Consider the following 18,919-nt stretch of genomic DNA (forward strand, 5'->3'; position numbering starts at 1 on the left):
TAAACATTCCATCGGTTGTTTCCTGTACTTTTAGATAGGAATATATATCAGTTCTTTTAATTTAATTAAAACACTTTTAAAAACTAGTGCGTTAATATAATGTTATGGATAGGCATCCCACTATATTGAAGATGCATCAAGGGTAGCCTATAATAGGTTTCCGAGAAAACGATATGACAAAGATGGCCATAATTCTCTAAAAAATGCATTCTGGAACATCCAGCCCCTATAAATACCTGCCCTGAGGTCGAAAGGGGGTAGTTAAAAGGTGACAGAAGATGAAATAAGGAAAGTAAAATAGCAGTTCAGGTGGTGGTACAATAGTGAGTGGATGACTGATTATTCATAGTAGTATTTGAAGATAAGAAAAATAAATTAGTTAAAACTCGAAATATGTTTTATTACCCGACAATATTATAACCACTCGTCTTATGAATCGCCGTGGACGTAGACACCATTGTATCCAGAACAGATAATACAACCTTCATAGAATACAATTTTACTGTATATTCAATCATAACCTTAAAAACTTTATCTATGAGCATAACGAGCCATAGATAATAGATACACAAAGGATAACGAGCATAACCTCAGATATGTAGTAGTAGCATTGCATTTAATATTATTTGGTATCCTTTTTATATTTTTCTGCAAATTAAATAATGGAAACTAAAAAGCCGTTATTTCGAGAACTTACCGCTGAAGATCCAGAACCTGAAACTACAGAAATTGAATCCCTTTGTATGAATTGCCAAAAAAATGTACGCAAGTTCTTGTGATACCAAAAACTTATTTACCTTTATTCTCCTGTTTTGTAGGGTGTGACACGGTTATTATTAACAAAAATACCATTTTTTAAAGACGTTATTGTCATGTCATTTTGTTGTGAACATTGTGGCTTTCAAAATAATGAAATTCAGTCGGGTTCTAAGGTAGATGAGAAAGGGGTTAAAATTACCCTTAAGGTACAAACTGAGCGTGATTTATGTAGACAAGTGGTAAAAAGTGATTATGCAAGCATAAAAATTGTTGAACTCGACTTTGAAATACCTGGGAAAAGTCAAAAAGGAGGTTAATTTTTAAACGTAGAATTTTAATATGTCTCTTATTTGGTTTTAATTTTAACAGAAGTAACAACAGTGGAAGGTATCATAAATAGGTGTGTAACTGGTTTACAACAAGATCAGCCTCTCAGGCGAGTTCAGCATCCTGAAGTTGCTAGTCAAATAGATGAAGTAATTTTGAAACTGGAACATTTAAAAGAATTAGAAAAACCATTCACATTGGTAATATTTTATTGGTGTATAGCTTATTTAAAACTAAAACCTTAACTTTTAATGCCAATGCAGATCATAGAAGACATAAGTGGAAATAGTTTCATACAGAATCCAAATGTGCCACATCCAGATCTTCAGTGTACAACGACTTACTTTAAAAGGAACAAGGAACAGGATCATGAATTGGGAATTTTTACAAATGATGAGGTAAAAAATTTTAATCCAATAGAAAAACCACAGGATGACAAAAATACTCAAAATACCAAAATTCTTAGTTATTTCAGCTCTAATTTAATTAGCCTAAAAAATTGTTTTTCTATTTTCAAAAGTAAGGGAAATATCCACAACTTTCAGAATTGTAGTAACTTATTAATGCCTGTTTATTCTAAAAATATTAGTAAAAAATTATGCAAGACATTCCAACCTTGTATGCTTTATGGAATTGTTAAACTCACAGATTGAGGATGGTGCAAAACAACAAGAAGAGCCAAATCTACTTCATCCAATAACTGAAGGAGAATACAAATATGAAGACCTTTTAGGAGAAGTTTTACAGTTTCCAACAAATTGTAATATTTGTGGAGCACCTTGTCAGACAAACATGAAAGTGACAGGTACAAACCAATAAAATTATGTTTGTATCTTATTCTAATATAATAAGTATTTAAATGCGTTTTAGATATTCCTCACTTCAAGCAAGTTGTTATTATGGCAACTACATGTGATACATGTGGTAACCGAACTAATGAAGTAAAATCAGGGGGTGGTATTGAACCTAAAGGTGTCAAGATAGAAGTTAATGTATACAGTAAAGACGATTTTTCACGAGATTTGTTGAAAGTATGTTAATATAATTAATTACCTTAATTAAAACAATATTGACATCTTTTATAACATATGTGTGATAAGTCGATGATAAGGGAGAACTACCTATCAAGCTGTAGGTTTCATATTTGGAATTGCATATCAAATCCAACATTTATTATCGCGAATAAATTTATAATGTGAACAACTATTGCTTTTTTAGTTCACACAATCAAATATCGACTATATTATTCTTTATTTGATAACTATTGAATGAATCTCAATAAAAAATACTATTTGTTGATATAGGCTTAACTGTATTTAGATAAACTATAAAAGTTTAATTTTGAAAATATTTTAGTCAGAGACTTGTCACTTATTTATTCCGCAATTGGATTTGGAAGTGGGTCCAGTGGCTTTAGGGGGACGATTTACCACTGTAGAGGGTATTTTAGTAGCTATTAAGGATCAGCTAGGGGAACATATGTTTGGAGATTCAACAGAAGAAGAGACAAAAAGAAGACTAGAAAGATTTATTGAGCAATTTGATGATATTCTAGAATGCAGAAGGCCTATCACAATAATTTTGGATGATCCTGCTGGAAATAGTTACATTCAAGTAATTATTGCATATAATTTTACTTTTAATATTTTTTTTTATTAAATAACTTTTTTTAGAGTTTAGCAGACAATGGAAAACCAGATTCAAATTTAAAAATAACACACTATCAAAGGTCTTTTGAGCAAAACGAAGAATTAGGACTAAACGACCTTAAAACAGAGAATTATGAGAGCTAATTAGCAAAAAAATTATATTGTGTAATATAAGATAAAAAATTGCTTATAAAATTCCAAAAAAATCTTTACTTTTATTCTTCATCGCGTAATACTGGCTCTCCTTCTAGCTTCTTCAGATGAGGTAATTTATTAATTGCCGAATTTTTCCAAGCTGTTTCGTCCATATTTTCATACAATGGATTACCTAAAAGTACTTTAGTTCAAGAGTCTTGTCAATTGCAAATTTAATTAGTAATTGGTTACATAATGTCGAAGGGGAAGGAGGGGGACTTTCTGGAACACAGCAAAGTCCAGGTGAGAACGGAGAGGTGGAGGCACGCAAAGTGGAAATAAAAGCCCCATTATTTAAGAAGAAACCAATGTAGTCTAACCCAATCTTGGAGTTATTTTTGTGTGGAGCCTCAATTCAATAACAGTTTTATTAATATTCGATTTATTACAAAACAGCCAAAAAGCACTCCAAAATTTTTTAGTTTTTTGGATTGGGTAAGAGTGCATTGGAGGTAATCTCCGTTCTTTACCGCCCCCCTCCAACCGACGATCTGACCCTGTAAACAATCACTAATTATTATTCACCACAAAATAGCAAATCTTCTAATTTGGGCAACTGCTGAAGCTTGTTAAATTCAGCCCATTCTTTTATTAAGTTATTGCTAATATAAAGAACTTTTAAATTTTTTAAAACGTCTATTCCTTTAAGCTTTTCAATTAAATTATAAGACACCCACAATTCTTCCAAAGTATCTCCGATGCCTTCCTAAAATAAGGTTTAATATGGAGACAGTATCCCAGTTTTCAGTTAAATACAAACCAATCCGACAAAGTTTTTAATATAGTTCCTACCCAGGGCCAGTATTTTTAGATTTTTTAGTGTGCTAACACCAGCTATTTTCTCGATCATATTTGTAGATAAGCTCAGTTTTCTAAAAAAAAAACAGTTTTTCCTGCTTCTAATTAAATAAGCTAATTACAAACTTACTGACAATTATTTAGAACTCCTAACGAATTGTCCATCTTTTCTATTGGTGGCCACTGGAATTGTAATCCCACTTCTGTGGCTTCGGTAATATCTTTATCAGGAAATCGTTCTTCCCATCGTTTAAGAGCATCTTTAATCGTTGTAGCTTTAGACATTTTAATTAGTAGTTCGCCAAAAAGGTCAATTTATTAACCAAACAACTACAGTATCCGTAGCAACCACTTCAAATTTTTCAAACTTTTAAATTCCTTTTATCAAAAAGGTTTGTTTTTGACAAAGAAAAAGAAGGGTAGGAGATATGAGACAAATTTTTGGAACCGCCTATTTTTAGTGCGAGATTAGTAAGAGATCAGTTTACAAATTATGTTTCAGGATCAAATTGTGGAACACATCTAAGGGAAACCACGTGACCTTCATCATCCAATTAACTGTCAGTTTACGTTAGCCGATATATCTGGTTTGTTTCTTATGCACAGTGTAATTTATAAAACATACTAAGTTCAAGGACTTTAATTAATGATAAGTTCTATTTGTTAATAAATTAACCATTTATAATTTTAGTTTTAATTTTAATTCTCGGTGGTTGGTGAGTTTTCACGATGCCAACAACTTGGACGGCTTGTGTTCCTTATATTTTTAAATATTGCCAATAGTGCAGTTTGGTAGCGTGTACTTGTATTTTTTAACATTCCTCGCAATTTAACGTGTAGCATCAGTATTTATGGTTAGTATAGGGCAGCAACGTGTTCGCTTTTTGTGTGTGCTATTATAGGTTAGTGTGTTCTCAAACAAGTTCCATCTAGATGCTCTTCTTTTTTTGCAGGATACTAATAAAAGTAAAACAGATAAAAGTCGGAATGGAGAGAGTGGTAACGAGGTAAGTTTAAAATCCGCCCTTTAATTTAATCTTTTAACTTTTATATCTGTGTATATGCTCCTCTGGCTAATATGTTTATTTTTTCACCGTGAGTTTACATGAAGATCTATAAATAGTAACTTTATTTTTTATGTAACGTGTACGTACGAAGAGGGTTCTAAATACGTGGAATTAACGTCGTTATTTTCTATTATGTACGTTTTTATTTCTCATCATTTATTTATCTCTATTTATATGTGACCAGTTATTACTAGTTAGTAAAACAACTGCTGCTACTTATTAGTAGAAAACCTGCGGAATGTACGACAGCTAACGGTTGTTTTAAATCATTCAAATGTTCTCAAACCATTACAAAAAATGTTTTATTTATAAAATGACTATTGGCGTTCGCATTGCTGAACAAACAATACCCAATACAAACTTACAAATATTAAATACTATGCATCTGTAATTAATTTGATGCACTAATAAAGTACCCGATAAAAAAAACTCATTTAATTCTTACGTTAATAAATGCCGATCAGGTAGTTCGATTCTTTTGGCAAGTGTCCATCATTTTTGTAAACACAAATATGACCTGCTAACGACATCACTTACTAATGTTTTATTTCGTTTATATTTACTCTCTAGTTGAATTTTTGAAACTTATTGAACATGTAACAACTCTACACGCGAAATAAATACATTTGAAAAATATTAAGTTACAAATATACTTGTTTGTGTATCATACACATCACTTAATATAATGTTTCATATGTACAAACAATATAGACACTGTGATAATACTAGTACATAATACAAATTAATAGTTTATACTAAGTAGTGTGAGATATTTTGGAAATTTTTTCTTAAAGCAACTGTAAACATCGTAAAATAATTTAAAATAAAATTATGGCTTTGGGGGGTATATTTCGTCGATTAAAAAAAGATGAAAGGGTAATGTACGCCTTATTTTAATTTAATGTACTTGATGTTTCAGTTGTTTGCAAATGGTTTTGTTTTACAGGTCAAAAATAATCTTACTGTGGGGCCCCCTCCCACGCCCCTTATCAACAAATCCAAGCTGACCACTGGCAGTATTCAAGGGCCCATGATCAAAAAAGATAAACGGCACTCCAGCTCCAGATTTAATGTCACCAAAAATCAAGAATTGGAAATGCTTCCCCTCATTAAAGGTAAGTTTTCATTTTTTTTCTACTTTTGGTAGGTACTCTTTTATTAAGTAATATTTTTTTTTTTATAAATTTGTTGATAAAATGTACTTAGATTTAGTTGAGGTAAGTAAGTGGGTAGGTACTAACATGTGTACATGTTTTGTTCTTTTTTGTTTTTAATTTTAGAACGCGTTTTTTTGGATGACATAACAATTTATATTTACTTATTTCAAAAATAAATATGATTTTATTTGCGTACCTTTTACCTATATGGGTAATAGATTATACTTTTTAAAGTTTATAAGTTTACAATGGTATCTCGTAAAAGCTAATTAAAAAACCTGTGTACAAGCGGTTTCGTTAAGTGATATACCAAGTTATTACAATATTATGGTAGGCGAAGCAGTACCTAAATAAATTAAATTTAAAACAACGAAACATGTATAACAAAACACTGGTTTTATATTGATTATCAACTGTTTAAATAGTTGAAGCAAGATATGCCCAGTCTTCTCGAGTCGAAGTAAAGCAACTGTTTTTTGTTTATAATTTGTTCAATAAGAAAAGAAAATAATAAATGGCTAGAATTAGAATTCCCACCTCCGATTGCGTTGAATATGTTGTACCGTTTACTATATCGCTTGCTTGAAAATATGAATATGGTTCTACTTTATAAATTTCCGAAAATTGAGAATATCATACCTCAAAATTCTATGTTACCTGCTCTTGCATCTCATAAAACACGTACGGTTTATGTTACTCTCCCACTTTAATATACATGGAAACAACATAGTATTTAGCATGTTTTTGTAATTTTCGAGACAAAAAAGATATGTTCGAGTTAGGAAAAATTGAAAATAAGAATTAGTTAAACCAATCTAACCAAACTCGACTCTTTAGCTTTTTTTTATAGACGCACACCTATCAAACAAAGAAATAACAAATTTTTTTACATATTTTTAAAACCATTTATAAGTTGTCCGTTGCAGTGATTAAATAAATACCTAATAGACATTTAAAAATTTTAAACATAAATATTAATTTATACTTTTTTGAATTAAGTGGATAAGTATATGGGTACATATTTTATGCTTCCTTTGACTTATTTTTTTTTTGCATGAATGACCTATTTAGCAACAAAAATCCGCTAATCGTAAAATAATAATACTTAATACCAGATATTATACCAGGGTTGTCCACAATATACAAAATATATTGATTTCGCCTTGGCGACGATTTAATCTTTTCGGTCGTTTAATAAGTATAAATATTGATAAGACATTATAAAATACATTTACACGTGACCGCGAGGAATCTGGGTTTCAACGTGATTTTTTCTATAAAGGTCTTTTGTTAAGTCAATAAACTGATTAAAGAACTAGGTATCACTAAATACGTATTAGTTTAATTAGGATAATTCATTATCTGTGTTAGCACTTTTTATTTTAGAGTGTACGATAATCATTTTAAGATATAAGTACACCCTGTATGTTACTGTGTTGGTATGTAATTGCCACGTACGTATAATATAATATGTATTATAAATAGTTGCTATTTATGCGCTTTTAACGCAAATACGTATATGATCATGTCGACCCTGAAAATCATAAAAATTAATAGTTTTATTGAAACTCGTTACAACGCGTTATTCCAATTATTTTTATGCATTTGTTTACGAAATATATATCTATTATCCTTTTTTTAAGTTTGTCTGTCGTCAATTATTTAGAGCTGTCCGAAATTAGCAATTATGGAATTTTTTGTTAGAGTATTTCAGTTAACGTAAGATCGTTTGGATTAGTTCTTAACTTCGTAACTACAGGGTAAACTCTATAAAAAGCTGACAATAAATTATTGAATTTTCTATAGTTTTCTGATGTTTCATGATGAAATAGAAAAGTTATTGGCATTTAAAAAGTGCAAAACAATTAAAAATCATATATAACTAGATAAATAATTCATTAGAAAGCTGCAATTTCTATGTTTCGTGCATGCCAATAATTTGCATGAAACTGTTCTCGTTGAACAATAATTTTCTCCGTATTGGTATATATTATAAAAATTGATGATTAATCACTAGAATGGATCAGTATTAGAAGACGAAATCGATAGAAGTTAGTTTTTAGATAATGTGGTTGTTGTTTTTGAAAGAAACTTTAAAAAATAATTCCGAGATTAAATTCCGTAAAAATACGTACACGTTTCGTTCTCTGTTTTAGTAAATATGTTTTTTATTTCTGATATTAATTTTATTATATTGCCTTTCAAATTACGTCGACTTGATGCCATTTCAAACTATAAAGCAGCTCCTACAGTTTGGCAAAATTACAATAAATAACTTCTATAAAAAAACAAAAATTTATAGTTTCATCTAGGCTAGAAGAACCTTCTGTTGTGTTTATATTTACTTTAAAGCGTATATTTTAAATTATTAAAAAGTAAGCTATTAAAAATGAAAAAAAAAACCGGTCAAGCGATTTTTCCTGTTTTCTATGTTTCTTCCCCACACGTTCCTGAGAAAAGGGATCTTGGCAGACAGACACGTGGACAACGAAGTGATCCTATAAGGGTCCTTTTTACCTTTTCAGGTACGGAACCCTAAAAATCTAATAAAGGTGTTAGATATCTATCAAATAATAGCAGAATCATTCGTACACGGAGAAAATTTTTATGACAAAGCAAAAATTGTAATGTAAATTGCTGTAGAAATCGTAAAATTTATTAGTTAAATTGTAATAATCTCAATTTTGACTTGTTTTTTTACAAATTATTCAATTTTTGTAATTATTACAATTTAATTTGTAATATCAACTACAATACCTAGTAAATGTATTTCTGCTGGGATTTTATTTTTACAAATTCGAGTCCAAATTGTAATTGTATTTTCGCTTACGAAGCAACGGGCTAGTGGGATAAATTGTATATATCGCTTTATATTTAGGTAAATTTTCCTTTTTCATTTTCTCCGTGTAGAGATGAGGACAGGAAAAAACACGAAGGCGTCATGAAAAAGAATTTTCTTGGTACCTTGAAACTTTTTAATTTATCTGAAAAGAATGAAGAGTGTGATAGGTAGGAAATTCCAAAGATCCCAAGGAAGGTTGCGTTGTTTTGGTCAGTTGTTTTCCCTTTTTCATGAAGATCAATTGTTTATTATCTAACTAAACAAACAAACAAAAAAACTCACATTAACAAGATTTTTGTACTGCAAAATAAAATACTAATTTAAAAATAACGATAGCGAGTTATGCCCCTCCCTCAATTAAAAAGCAACTAAAAAAGTTTTCGCCACACTGGATTTATGTGCTTCAGAATGAGGCTAAATATGTTCCATTTGCGTTGGGTCAACTTCCGCACCCCTGGAAAAATGTTAAAGATGTTCGAAGTCGGGTAGGATTGAAGCACAAAAGAATACGTAATTTTCTTGACTTCTGTTCTTTTTTAATGTTTTGAGGTAATCTTCGTCAGTTACCAAAAATATATGTTATATCTATTTGAAAAGTATGTATTTGTCATATCACGAAAATAAAACATTCGTAATACTATATGAAAATAAATAAAAGTAAAACAAGTCGGGAAAGAGCGAATATATAGATAGGAGACAAAAGTTAGAAGTGGCTGATTTTAGGTATCTAAGAAGTCAGATAAGTCAGGACGGAAGGAGTAGTAGCGATATAAACAAGAGGATAGCGCAAAGTCGAGTCGCTTTCAATAAAAAGAAGTCACTTCTATGCTCGTGAACGGTTAATTCAAAAATTCGAATCAGATTGTTAAAGGTGTATGTTTGGAACGCGGCGCTGTACGGGTGCGAAACCGCGTTGCGGAAAAGAAAAGGTTAGAAGCGTTCGAAATGTGCTGTTACAAACGAATGATGAGGATACCGTGGATAGAGAAAGTTAGACATAAAGAGATATTAAAAAGAATAGGAGAACAGAGGACTCTATTGAAGTCAATAAAAAATAGGCGAGATTGGTTGGCTTCTCAAGTATGAAGGTCTAGTCAGACATATTAGAGACAGAAACAGGAGTTAGGAGGGGTAGAGGTAGGCCTAGATTAGATTCATCATCATCATAAGGTCGTCAGCCCTAAGACTGGTTGGACATGTACCTCCACTCTTCCCTATCCTGAGCTAATCTTCGCATTTCCCTAAAACTAGAACAGCCCACATCCTTAACTATTTGCGAACAGTAATCTAATCTAGGTCTAACTCTACCCCTCCTAACTCCTGTTTCTGCCTCTAATATGTCTCTGATTAGACCTTCATGCCTGAGAAGGTGTCCTACCAACCTATCTCGCCTATTTTTTATTGACTTCCATAGAGTCCTCTGTTTTCCTATTCTTTCCGATACCTCTTCATTTCTAACCTTTTCTACCCACGATATCCTCATCATCCGCCTATAACACCACATTTCGAACGCTTCTAACCTTTTCTTTTCCGCCGCGCCCACTGTCCATGTTTCGCACCCGTATAATGCCGTGCTCCAAACATACACCTTTAACAACCTTTATATAAATACTGTTCACAAATAGTTAAGAATGTGGGTTGTTCTATTTTTTGGGAAATGCGAAGATTAGCTCAGGATAAGAAAGAGTGGAGGTGCGTGTCCAACCAGTCTTAAGACTGACGACCGTATGATGATGATGAATTAATTATTAATTAAATTATCAAATCTCTTAAAAATAATGATCCTTACTCTAATAAATCCATTACTTTAAATAGCAACAATTCAAATCAATAAGCTTCATTTTTCTTCTCATATATAGTGAACTCTAATTCTGATGTAGGGGGTTTTGATTCTTAAGATCTTCTTGTATATTAGCGTTTTTGATAAATCCATCATCCCTCTCCTCATATCTCCTCCCCTTACTCAAACCTGCATGTAAGTTTTACATTTCCTCTAATTGGACTGTATGTATTTGGTAAAACTATCTGATCTTTAGCGATAGGATCATGATCCATAGGATCGATCGCTCGTGTTTCGCGTCACTAGTTGTGTTTTTATGATAAATTTCAACCGATGGCAAATCACCCTGTAGCCTAAAGTTTGTACCGTTTGTGAAGTTCACAGGGTGCTTCGGTCCCATGTTGCGCATGCTCGATATACGTTACACATACACTTTTCCACAGGGTAAAATTGATCCATATTCCTCAATTCCGTCAGCGATTGTTTAGATTCACTTGTATCCTTTAGTCTCCTCCTCTTGTTCTTGTTTTTTCCTCTTCCCGGACCGACTTCTTTATCAGGCACTTCCCTCTTTCTCTAATTCAACAGGCAGACAGCCCTGCCGTGATTATAATAAGTTCGTAATTTCAACCAATCGTATAATAGTGACAAAAAGTTGACACATGGTGTTGTTATTATAAACAACATAATAAAGTAGTGCTGGTGATATCCTTATCCTTAATATGTGATTAAAAGTACAATATTTCGGTTTAATTTGTCGTTTACGTGTACTATGGTGCATTCGGCTTTCGCTCAGAGTCATGTCATGGGATGTAGGGACACATCGCCGCTGGGTATTCCCAAATCTCCGTCCTTCCACAGCGGTTTAGATTTGGCCGCATCTGCCAGCGTGGATTCCCTAGTAAACGCCTTGCAGAACGGATGTGAGGAGTCACTGTCCACTCCTGTTGCGACTACGGAATTATTCGAACTGGACGAATCCAGTAGATGCATTTTCACCAGGAAGTCGACCTATAACACCACCAGGTTAAAAAAGGATGACCCTGAGGACGGCGTCGTTGATACTGAACATGAGAAATCCGCGAAAAGAATAATTTCGCAGTTACAGTTGCCATTGCTGAAAAACTTAGAAGCTGTTGGGGTCATGCAGTCTTTTGAACATCTTTCACTTCTAACAGGTGACGATGAGCGTCTTTCTTATAAGTACATTGCATATTTCGATCGAAATTTCTTACACAAAACATCCTAAAGTCTACCAGAGATTCATTAGTTATCTTTGGAACCATTATCGCGAATGAGTTTGTTTCAACAATTTCTGGCACGTCTGCTAAATGATTTTGTTATCATTAATTAACTGATTATTAAAGTAGTTCATTTTAATCATTAGTTGATTTCTTCCTCACAGGAATCGATTCGTTTCTGGGTATTCTTTTACGTGTTGAAAGGTTTTTCATAAAGGAGATCTCTCGCAATTTACCGTTATTTTAAAGGACCCTTTTAGAATTGAGCCCTCCTTACTCTCTTTGCAAAAATGCGCACCAAAAAGTAGAAAGAACTGCAAATATACTTTAACGTGAACTTAAGTCCTTAAGAGAAATAAAATGCTAATTGTAAATTCTGAACAACCCTTTTGACGCGGAAACAATAAAGAAAACCCTCTCATATGAAACACTTTTGTGTTTTTATTTTCAGTTGTTCCTAGGTATTTACTTTTAATAAAAACAACTTTTGTTAAGACGTAGGTAATTAAACAATGAATTTAATTAGATTATTGATTTGCAACAGGTTTTAAAAACGATCAGAACTGAATCATTATGTTAAAGTACTATAGTTTTAGTGTAATTGAATTTTGATTGCCAGTATGCTTATGTATTGTTTGCTTCACCAATACAAAAGTTAATTTCAGAACTGTAATGTTCAAAGTAGTTACAATTGCTGTTAAAGCAAATTGTATATGATGTAAAACATCTTTTTAATTTCGTGATTAGAGCGTTTGTTAAGGAACTCATGGCTTATCTTATCTCTTGTAAGTGGTTTGTGGGCAAATTTAAATAGATTTTAAAATAATTAGCGAAAGATTATATTCGTACAGTAACGTCTAATTAAAATAGTAGAAAAGTAAGGAAACATGTTTCAGTTGTAAATATTCCTTGCCGCTTCTCAGAAGCTTTTCGTATCTAACGACCCTCGTCTTATAAATAATTTCTTTCACCCTCTTATGATTCACTGTACACAAGTGATGACTTGAGAATTTGATATTTACTTTGGCAAAGTTTCCCCCGTAATGCATTCTTCCCCTCTTCCACTCTTTTTTCCCAAAACAACTTCTTTTTCTTTTTTTACTTATATTAATTATAGTTTTTATTATCAAAATCGTTAAAATATTAATTAATAATGTAACAGATAGAACCATTTTTATTTCATCAATAGGATTAAATATTCTACACGTGTATTAGAAAGAAAAATCGATTTTAGAGGTGCATTACTGTAACCTTGACCGAGACCGTAAAAAGGACTTGGATATGCAGTTAAATATTATTGTTTCAATTAATTTAAACGATGTATTAGAAGTGTTTTATTTATTAAAACGTTCTTCTTCAATTAATATTAATAGGTATGATTCCTCCACAGTAATTGTAAATTAAATAGAAGCTTTTTTGTAAATCCTATTTTGTTTTTCTTTTCAAGTGATATACAGGTAAGGCAAAATATTCACCGAACATGGGAATTACATATTTCGGTCGGAAGTTTTTGCTTTTACGTTGCACGGCGAAAATATATTTTTTCAATTACATGCATCTATCTCTATACCGACTCTGAATTTCATCCTAAATTAGGCGAACCTTCAAAATCTTTTAAACAATCCGAAATAACCCACGTGGTGGCACTTTCTTTTTGTTGCCTGAGTATCACGAAGTGTTGTTTTAATTATTTATTTATTATTTTAATTCTTCTACGTTTTTATAATAATTATAAATGTTAGTATATTCACTGTTTTATTTATAAAACGATTTAATTAAGCACTTTTATTGGTCATTAAACACGTACCGTTATAAATTAGTGAGTCCATCTGCTTTACGTCTTCTTTAATTTATAAAAGCTAACCTTGAGAAAGACCAACAACTTGGGCGAAGCGTTAGCTATTGTTTTTTAATAAATAAATTACTAATAAAAAATTCAGATTTTAATTTAAGTATGTATCTCTGCTTATTGCAATAATCTGTGTACTATTATGGGTACATTTCTTAATCTGTAATGTGATAATACTGAAACCGTTACTTTATTTAATTTCTAAGTAGGTAATTATTTTTTTTTGCAGAGGCGGCTCCAGCGGATAGGGAACAGTTGTTCACCCAAAAGTTGAGGCAGTGTTGTGTCCTTTTTGATTTTGCGGATGATCCACTCTCAGACTTGAAATGGAAAGAAGTGAAGAGAACTGCCCTTACCGAAATGGTAGAATATGTTAATCAAAATAAAGGTGTCCTTACAGAGACTATTTACGCAGAAGCTGTTAATATGGTAAATATTACTTCTACATTGTAGCTCTAATAAAAAAATATTTAACCGAAGCTGGATTCGATCCCGTTCTTGTCTTATACTGCCTTTTTATAGTAGGTACCTTAAAACTCCGATTTGTTTTATTATTATAGCGTAATACTCCATTAAAATAAAAAGTCTTTCAGGAATTTCCTACACCCAATTTAAGTCTAAAAAGTTAGCACTTAAAAAATACTCACTACCATGCCTTTCGAAAGGACACAGTTTTTACTCCTAACCGCTATAATTCACTTTTTTTAACATTTCTGGATGTACAAGTGGGCAAGTGACATAAGTTTGCACTCCGGTTTTCACAAATAGTAACGTAGCGTTATAAATACGTCCCTGATAATGACGTCATGTGTGATTGACGTACGTTCCCTAATTATAAAAAATCTGCAACCACGTCTATTAAGTTTTCATTATTAACACTGATGCACAATTTAGAACCCCAAATTCAACCACCATACTTCAATTACGATGCCCAAAGGTGAATATTCCACAGAAAGATACTTTTTCCGCATTACCGTTATATTTTTTTTCCTAAGGCTAAGTATAATGTCTTGGCTTCAAATGGCTACGTACAGGCGTAGTCGTAATTTATGTACATGCCGATGGTTTTAATTTAAGAAATGGGCATACCACCAATAATAGTTTTACATATGTCATATCCAATCTCAACAATCTGGCATTTCCGTATACGGCTAATAATTCATTATTCGACAAATCACCATCATTCGGCCCCTTTCCCGCGTTACCCTTTTAGTTGTATAAAGAAATTGATAAAAAAAGGAGGTTTTGTCGTGAATTAATTGTTTTTCTTTTTTGTTTCAGTTTGCTATAAATTTATTTCGCACATTACCTCCATCTTCTAATCCGAACGGTGCAGAATTTGATCCTGAGGAAGATGAGCCAACGCTAGAAGCAGCCTGGCCCCATTTACAACTAGTGTACGAACTTTTCCTGCGAGTCTTGGAAGTTCCAGACTTTCAACCAAGCATTGCGAAAAAATACATTGATCACAAGTTCGTCCTCAATTTATTGGAACTTTTCGATTCGGAAGACCCCCGGGAACGGGATCTTCTGAAAATGACGCTGCATAGAATATACGGGAAATTCCTAGGTTTACGTGCGTTCATACGTAAACAAATAAACAACGTATTTTATAGGTTTATTTACGAAACAGAGCACCATAATGGGATCGCGGAACTACTAGAAATTCTAGGGTCTATCATAAACGGTTTCGCGTTGCCATTGAAAGAAGAACACAAAGTATTTTTGTTGAGAGTATTAATGCCATTGCACAAAGTCAAGTCCCTTTCAGTCTACCATCCCCAGCTAGCTTATTGTGTGGTTCAATTTTTGGAAAAGGATCCTTCGCTCACACAACCTGTTATACGTAGTTTATTAAAATATTGGCCAAAAACTCACAGTCCTAAAGAAGTCATGTTCCTAAACGAACTCGAAGAAATATTGGACGTTATAGAACCTGCGGAGTTCCAAAAGGTCATGATACCGCTCTTTAAACAGTTGTCGAAGTGTGTCAGTTCACCACATTTCCAGGTGGCCGAAAGAGCACTTTATTATTGGAATAACGAGTACGTTATGTCCCTGGTTGCAGAGAATGCTACAGAAATAATGCCCATAATGTTCTCCAGTTTGTATCGTAGCTCTAAAACGCATTGGAACAAAACGATTCACGGTCTTATCTATAACGCTCTCAAACTCTTTATGGAAATCAATCAAAGACTGTTTGATGAATGTGCTCAACAGTATAAACACGAAAAGCAAAAGTAAGTAACGTAAACTAATATCTATAAAGATTTTAAAACTTTCTTGGGTATTTTATGTTCCTTTTATTTTGCCATTCTTCTACCCTTGTTGTTTAGTCGTCGATTGGCTTATTTTTAGAGAAAAAGAAATTCAACATCAAAGGGAGAATCTATGGCAAAAGGTGGAGTCCATAGCTGCAAAAAATCCCGGATATGAAGTCGTCAAGTCCACTGTCGACCCTTTGCCCAATAATTTGAGCAGTAGTCCCGAACAAGATGATGTTGTTATAATAGATAGATTGGACAGGGAGGTACATGAGGTAAGTACTTATAATAAATTATATAATAAATCGCCCCTGTAGTGCATATCTATCTTATTGGTATTTTATGATTAAGTAGGCATTAAAAAATTCAGTAAACGCTTGACAATGTAAGCATCACAAAACGGAATACTCCCCTCCCCCCCATAATGTGACCAGCATATAAATTATGCTAGGCCACCGTAGCAAACGTTCGCATACAGAAGCGATGTCCATTAGCCTTAAGAAATCGATATTTCGCCGTTGTTGTAAATCCCTTATATGTTGATACTTCCCCATTCGTATTAGCGGGAGATATTTTGTTTGTGTTATCTACAAATCTGAAATCCTGGATTGAATATAACTTTATTAGATAGAGGCATAAACACTTTCAATACAGTAGCCCGATAGTCTTAACATGAAAGACGTCGACGTTACTTACTTAATCCTTATAAAAAGACTAACAAAAAAACCATTATGCAAAAATAACACCCTCAGAAACAAGAATTTGCCATTTTTTTAAATAAAAAATATATATTAGATTACAATTAAAACAACGCACCTGCCTGAAAATTATGATTTATTAAGTCTTAATTTTCGTCCAGTTGCTTCGGCAGTAATGATAATTAAAGGTAAGTGTTAAGGGCGGTTATAAAACAATGCTTCAGTCTCACAGGGTCATAGACAATGATTAATTTTTTATAACTCATAACAGTAATAGGACAAATAAAGAATTCGAAAGTAGTTTGTTGCAAAGTTTCTTTTAATAAATGTTAGGAGTTAAAAAAATTATTGTTGCAGGTGCATAAGATAAATAATGTAAATAAACAGTTCGTGCGTCGCAAATCGGACTTACCTCAAGATCAGTACACTGTTAAAGCCTTGACTGATCATAAAAGAGCTGAAGAGTACCTTGTTACGCCGCCTGATGTCAATAAGTGCTAGTCGTGTTATTATTAATTAATGATTACTATTATTACGCCTATTTTTATATCTGTATGAAAACATAATATTAGTGCCACACATAAAATACACGCAAAAAACACAGCCCTTCATGTTTAGAAAAAAATAAAACCCGCGAGAATCGTGATTTGTTTGCATATTGTGATTTTTTTATACATATGTAGGTACCTTAAAACTCCGATTTGTTTTATTATTATAGCGTAATACTCCATTAAAATAAAAAGTCTTTCAGGAATTTCCTACACCCAATTTAAGTCTAAAAAGTTAGCACTTAAAAAATACTCACTACCATGCCTTTCGAAAGGACACAGTTTTTACTCCTAACCGCTATAATTCACTTTTTTTAACATTTCTGGATGTACAAGTGGGCAAGTGACATAAGTTTGCACTCCGGTTTTCACAAATAGTAACGTAGCGTTATAAATACGTCCCTGATAATGACGTCATGTGTGATTGACGTACGTTCCCTAATTATAAAAAATCTGCAACCACGTCTATTAAGTTTTCATTATTAACACTGATGCACAATTTAGAACCCCAAATTCAACCACCATACTTCAATTACGATGCCCAAAGGTGAATATTCCACAGAAAGATACTTTTTCCGCATTACCGTTATATTTTTTTTCCTAAGGCTAAGTATAATGTCTTGGCTTCAAATGGCTACGTACAGGCGTAGTCGTAATTTATGTACATGCCGATGGTTTTAATTTAAGAAATGGGCATACCACCAATAATAGTTTTACATATGTCATATCCAATCTCAACAATCTGGCATTTCCGTATACGGCTAATAATTCATTATTCGACAAATCACCATCATTCGGCCCCTTTCCCGCGTTACCCTTTTAGTTGTATAAAGAAATTGATAAAAAAAGGAGGTTTTGTCGTGAATTAATTGTTTTTCTTTTTTGTTTCAGTTTGCTATAAATTTATTTCGCACATTACCTCCATCTTCTAATCCGAACGGTGCAGAATTTGATCCTGAGGAAGATGAGCCAACGCTAGAAGCAGCCTGGCCCCATTTACAACTAGTGTACGAACTTTTCCTGCGAGTCTTGGAAGTTCCAGACTTTCAACCAAGCATTGCGAAAAAATACATTGATCACAAGTTCGTCCTCAATTTATTGGAACTTTTCGATTCGGAAGACCCCCGGGAACNAGCAGTATGTTTTTTCTTCTTCGTAAAAATCACGGTTCTTGAATAACTTTTAGCGAATAACAAAAAAGATTGTTGTACCTTTATTTATGATAAGTAGTTTATTTTTCAGTACGTATTGTTTCATTAAGTAATGCCTATTATAATAAATCAAATTTATTACTCGATACATCTCAACCCCTGCCTTTAATTCTCCATAAGTTTATCAAAAAACAGTAAATTCCAAAACAGGTAAATATATTACATGTTCAGCAGTTAAACGTTTACTGAGTTCCTTATTTCTAATTTTCTCTATGAATTACTCAAAAAAAGCAAACACGTAGCATACATTTATTTATTTGTTTGTAATAAAAGCGTTAAAAAAGACATTTAACAACAACATCAACAGTTACATATTGCAAAACCATAAAATTCAATATGAATTTTGGTCGAAACGCATAATATTAAATTATATCTTAAATCAATTACNAATATTAATTACTAATTTAAAGTAGTAACTACAATAACCAACACATAACGTTAAATTAACCGACGGTTTTTTGCATCAATTAATGTGGTTTATTACATAAAAAATGAAACTGCTTTAGGGATTCTAAACTGGGCCTTCTAATACTG

The 18,919-nt window shown here is 32.5% G+C and overlaps 3 protein-coding genes across 5 annotated transcripts; 2 read left to right on the forward strand and 1 right to left on the reverse strand.

The window, feature by feature from the left end:
• The first annotated feature begins 546 nt into the window (after positions 1-546).
• Positions 547-2,943, forward strand: LOC108733532 (zinc finger protein ZPR1). Its single transcript, XM_018464710.2, has 8 exons — positions 547-761; positions 819-1,071; positions 1,129-1,286; positions 1,350-1,484; positions 1,735-1,891; positions 1,957-2,117; positions 2,443-2,700; positions 2,760-2,943. The coding sequence occupies exons 1-8, from the start codon at positions 663-665 to the stop codon at positions 2,877-2,879; spliced, it is 1,341 nt and encodes a 446-aa protein (XP_018320212.1). The 5' UTR covers positions 547-662; the 3' UTR covers positions 2,880-2,943.
• On the reverse strand, positions 2,932-4,204 carry LOC108733533 (dynein light chain 1, axonemal). The gene is made up of 4 exons (XM_018464711.2): positions 3,859-4,204; positions 3,691-3,802; positions 3,456-3,636; positions 2,932-3,063 (listed from the first exon to the last, which is right to left on the reverse strand). Exons 1-4 carry the CDS (start codon positions 4,011-4,013, stop codon positions 2,951-2,953), a joined length of 561 nt encoding a protein of 186 aa, XP_018320213.1. The 5' UTR covers positions 4,014-4,204; the 3' UTR covers positions 2,932-2,950.
• A 156-nt stretch (positions 4,205-4,360) lies between these two features.
• Positions 4,361-17,299, forward strand: LOC108733530 (serine/threonine-protein phosphatase 2A 56 kDa regulatory subunit gamma isoform). 3 transcript variants are annotated; one of them, XM_018464708.2, is made up of 7 exons: positions 4,361-4,582; positions 4,682-4,735; positions 5,742-5,910; positions 13,894-14,093; positions 14,946-15,904; positions 16,023-16,203; positions 16,984-17,299. In XM_018464708.2, exons 1-7 carry the CDS (start codon positions 4,580-4,582, stop codon positions 17,125-17,127), a joined length of 1,710 nt encoding a protein of 569 aa, XP_018320210.1. In that variant the 5' UTR covers positions 4,361-4,579; the 3' UTR covers positions 17,128-17,299. The 3 variants fall into 3 exon arrangements, with proteins under 3 accessions (XP_018320210.1, XP_018320211.1, XP_025830246.1); XM_018464709.2 differs by lacking the exons at positions 4,361-4,582; positions 4,682-4,735 and adding an exon at positions 5,422-5,671; XM_025974461.1 differs by lacking the exons at positions 4,361-4,582; positions 4,682-4,735; positions 5,742-5,910 and adding an exon at positions 10,833-11,752.
• The last annotated feature ends 1,620 nt before the right edge of the window (positions 17,300-18,919 follow it).

The sequence above is a fragment of the Agrilus planipennis genome, unplaced genomic scaffold (genome assembly GCF_000699045.2).
Source record: "Agrilus planipennis isolate EAB-ADULT unplaced genomic scaffold, Apla_2.0 scaffold44, whole genome shotgun sequence".
NCBI classification, from domain to species: Eukaryota; Metazoa; Arthropoda; class Insecta; order Coleoptera; family Buprestidae; genus Agrilus; species Agrilus planipennis.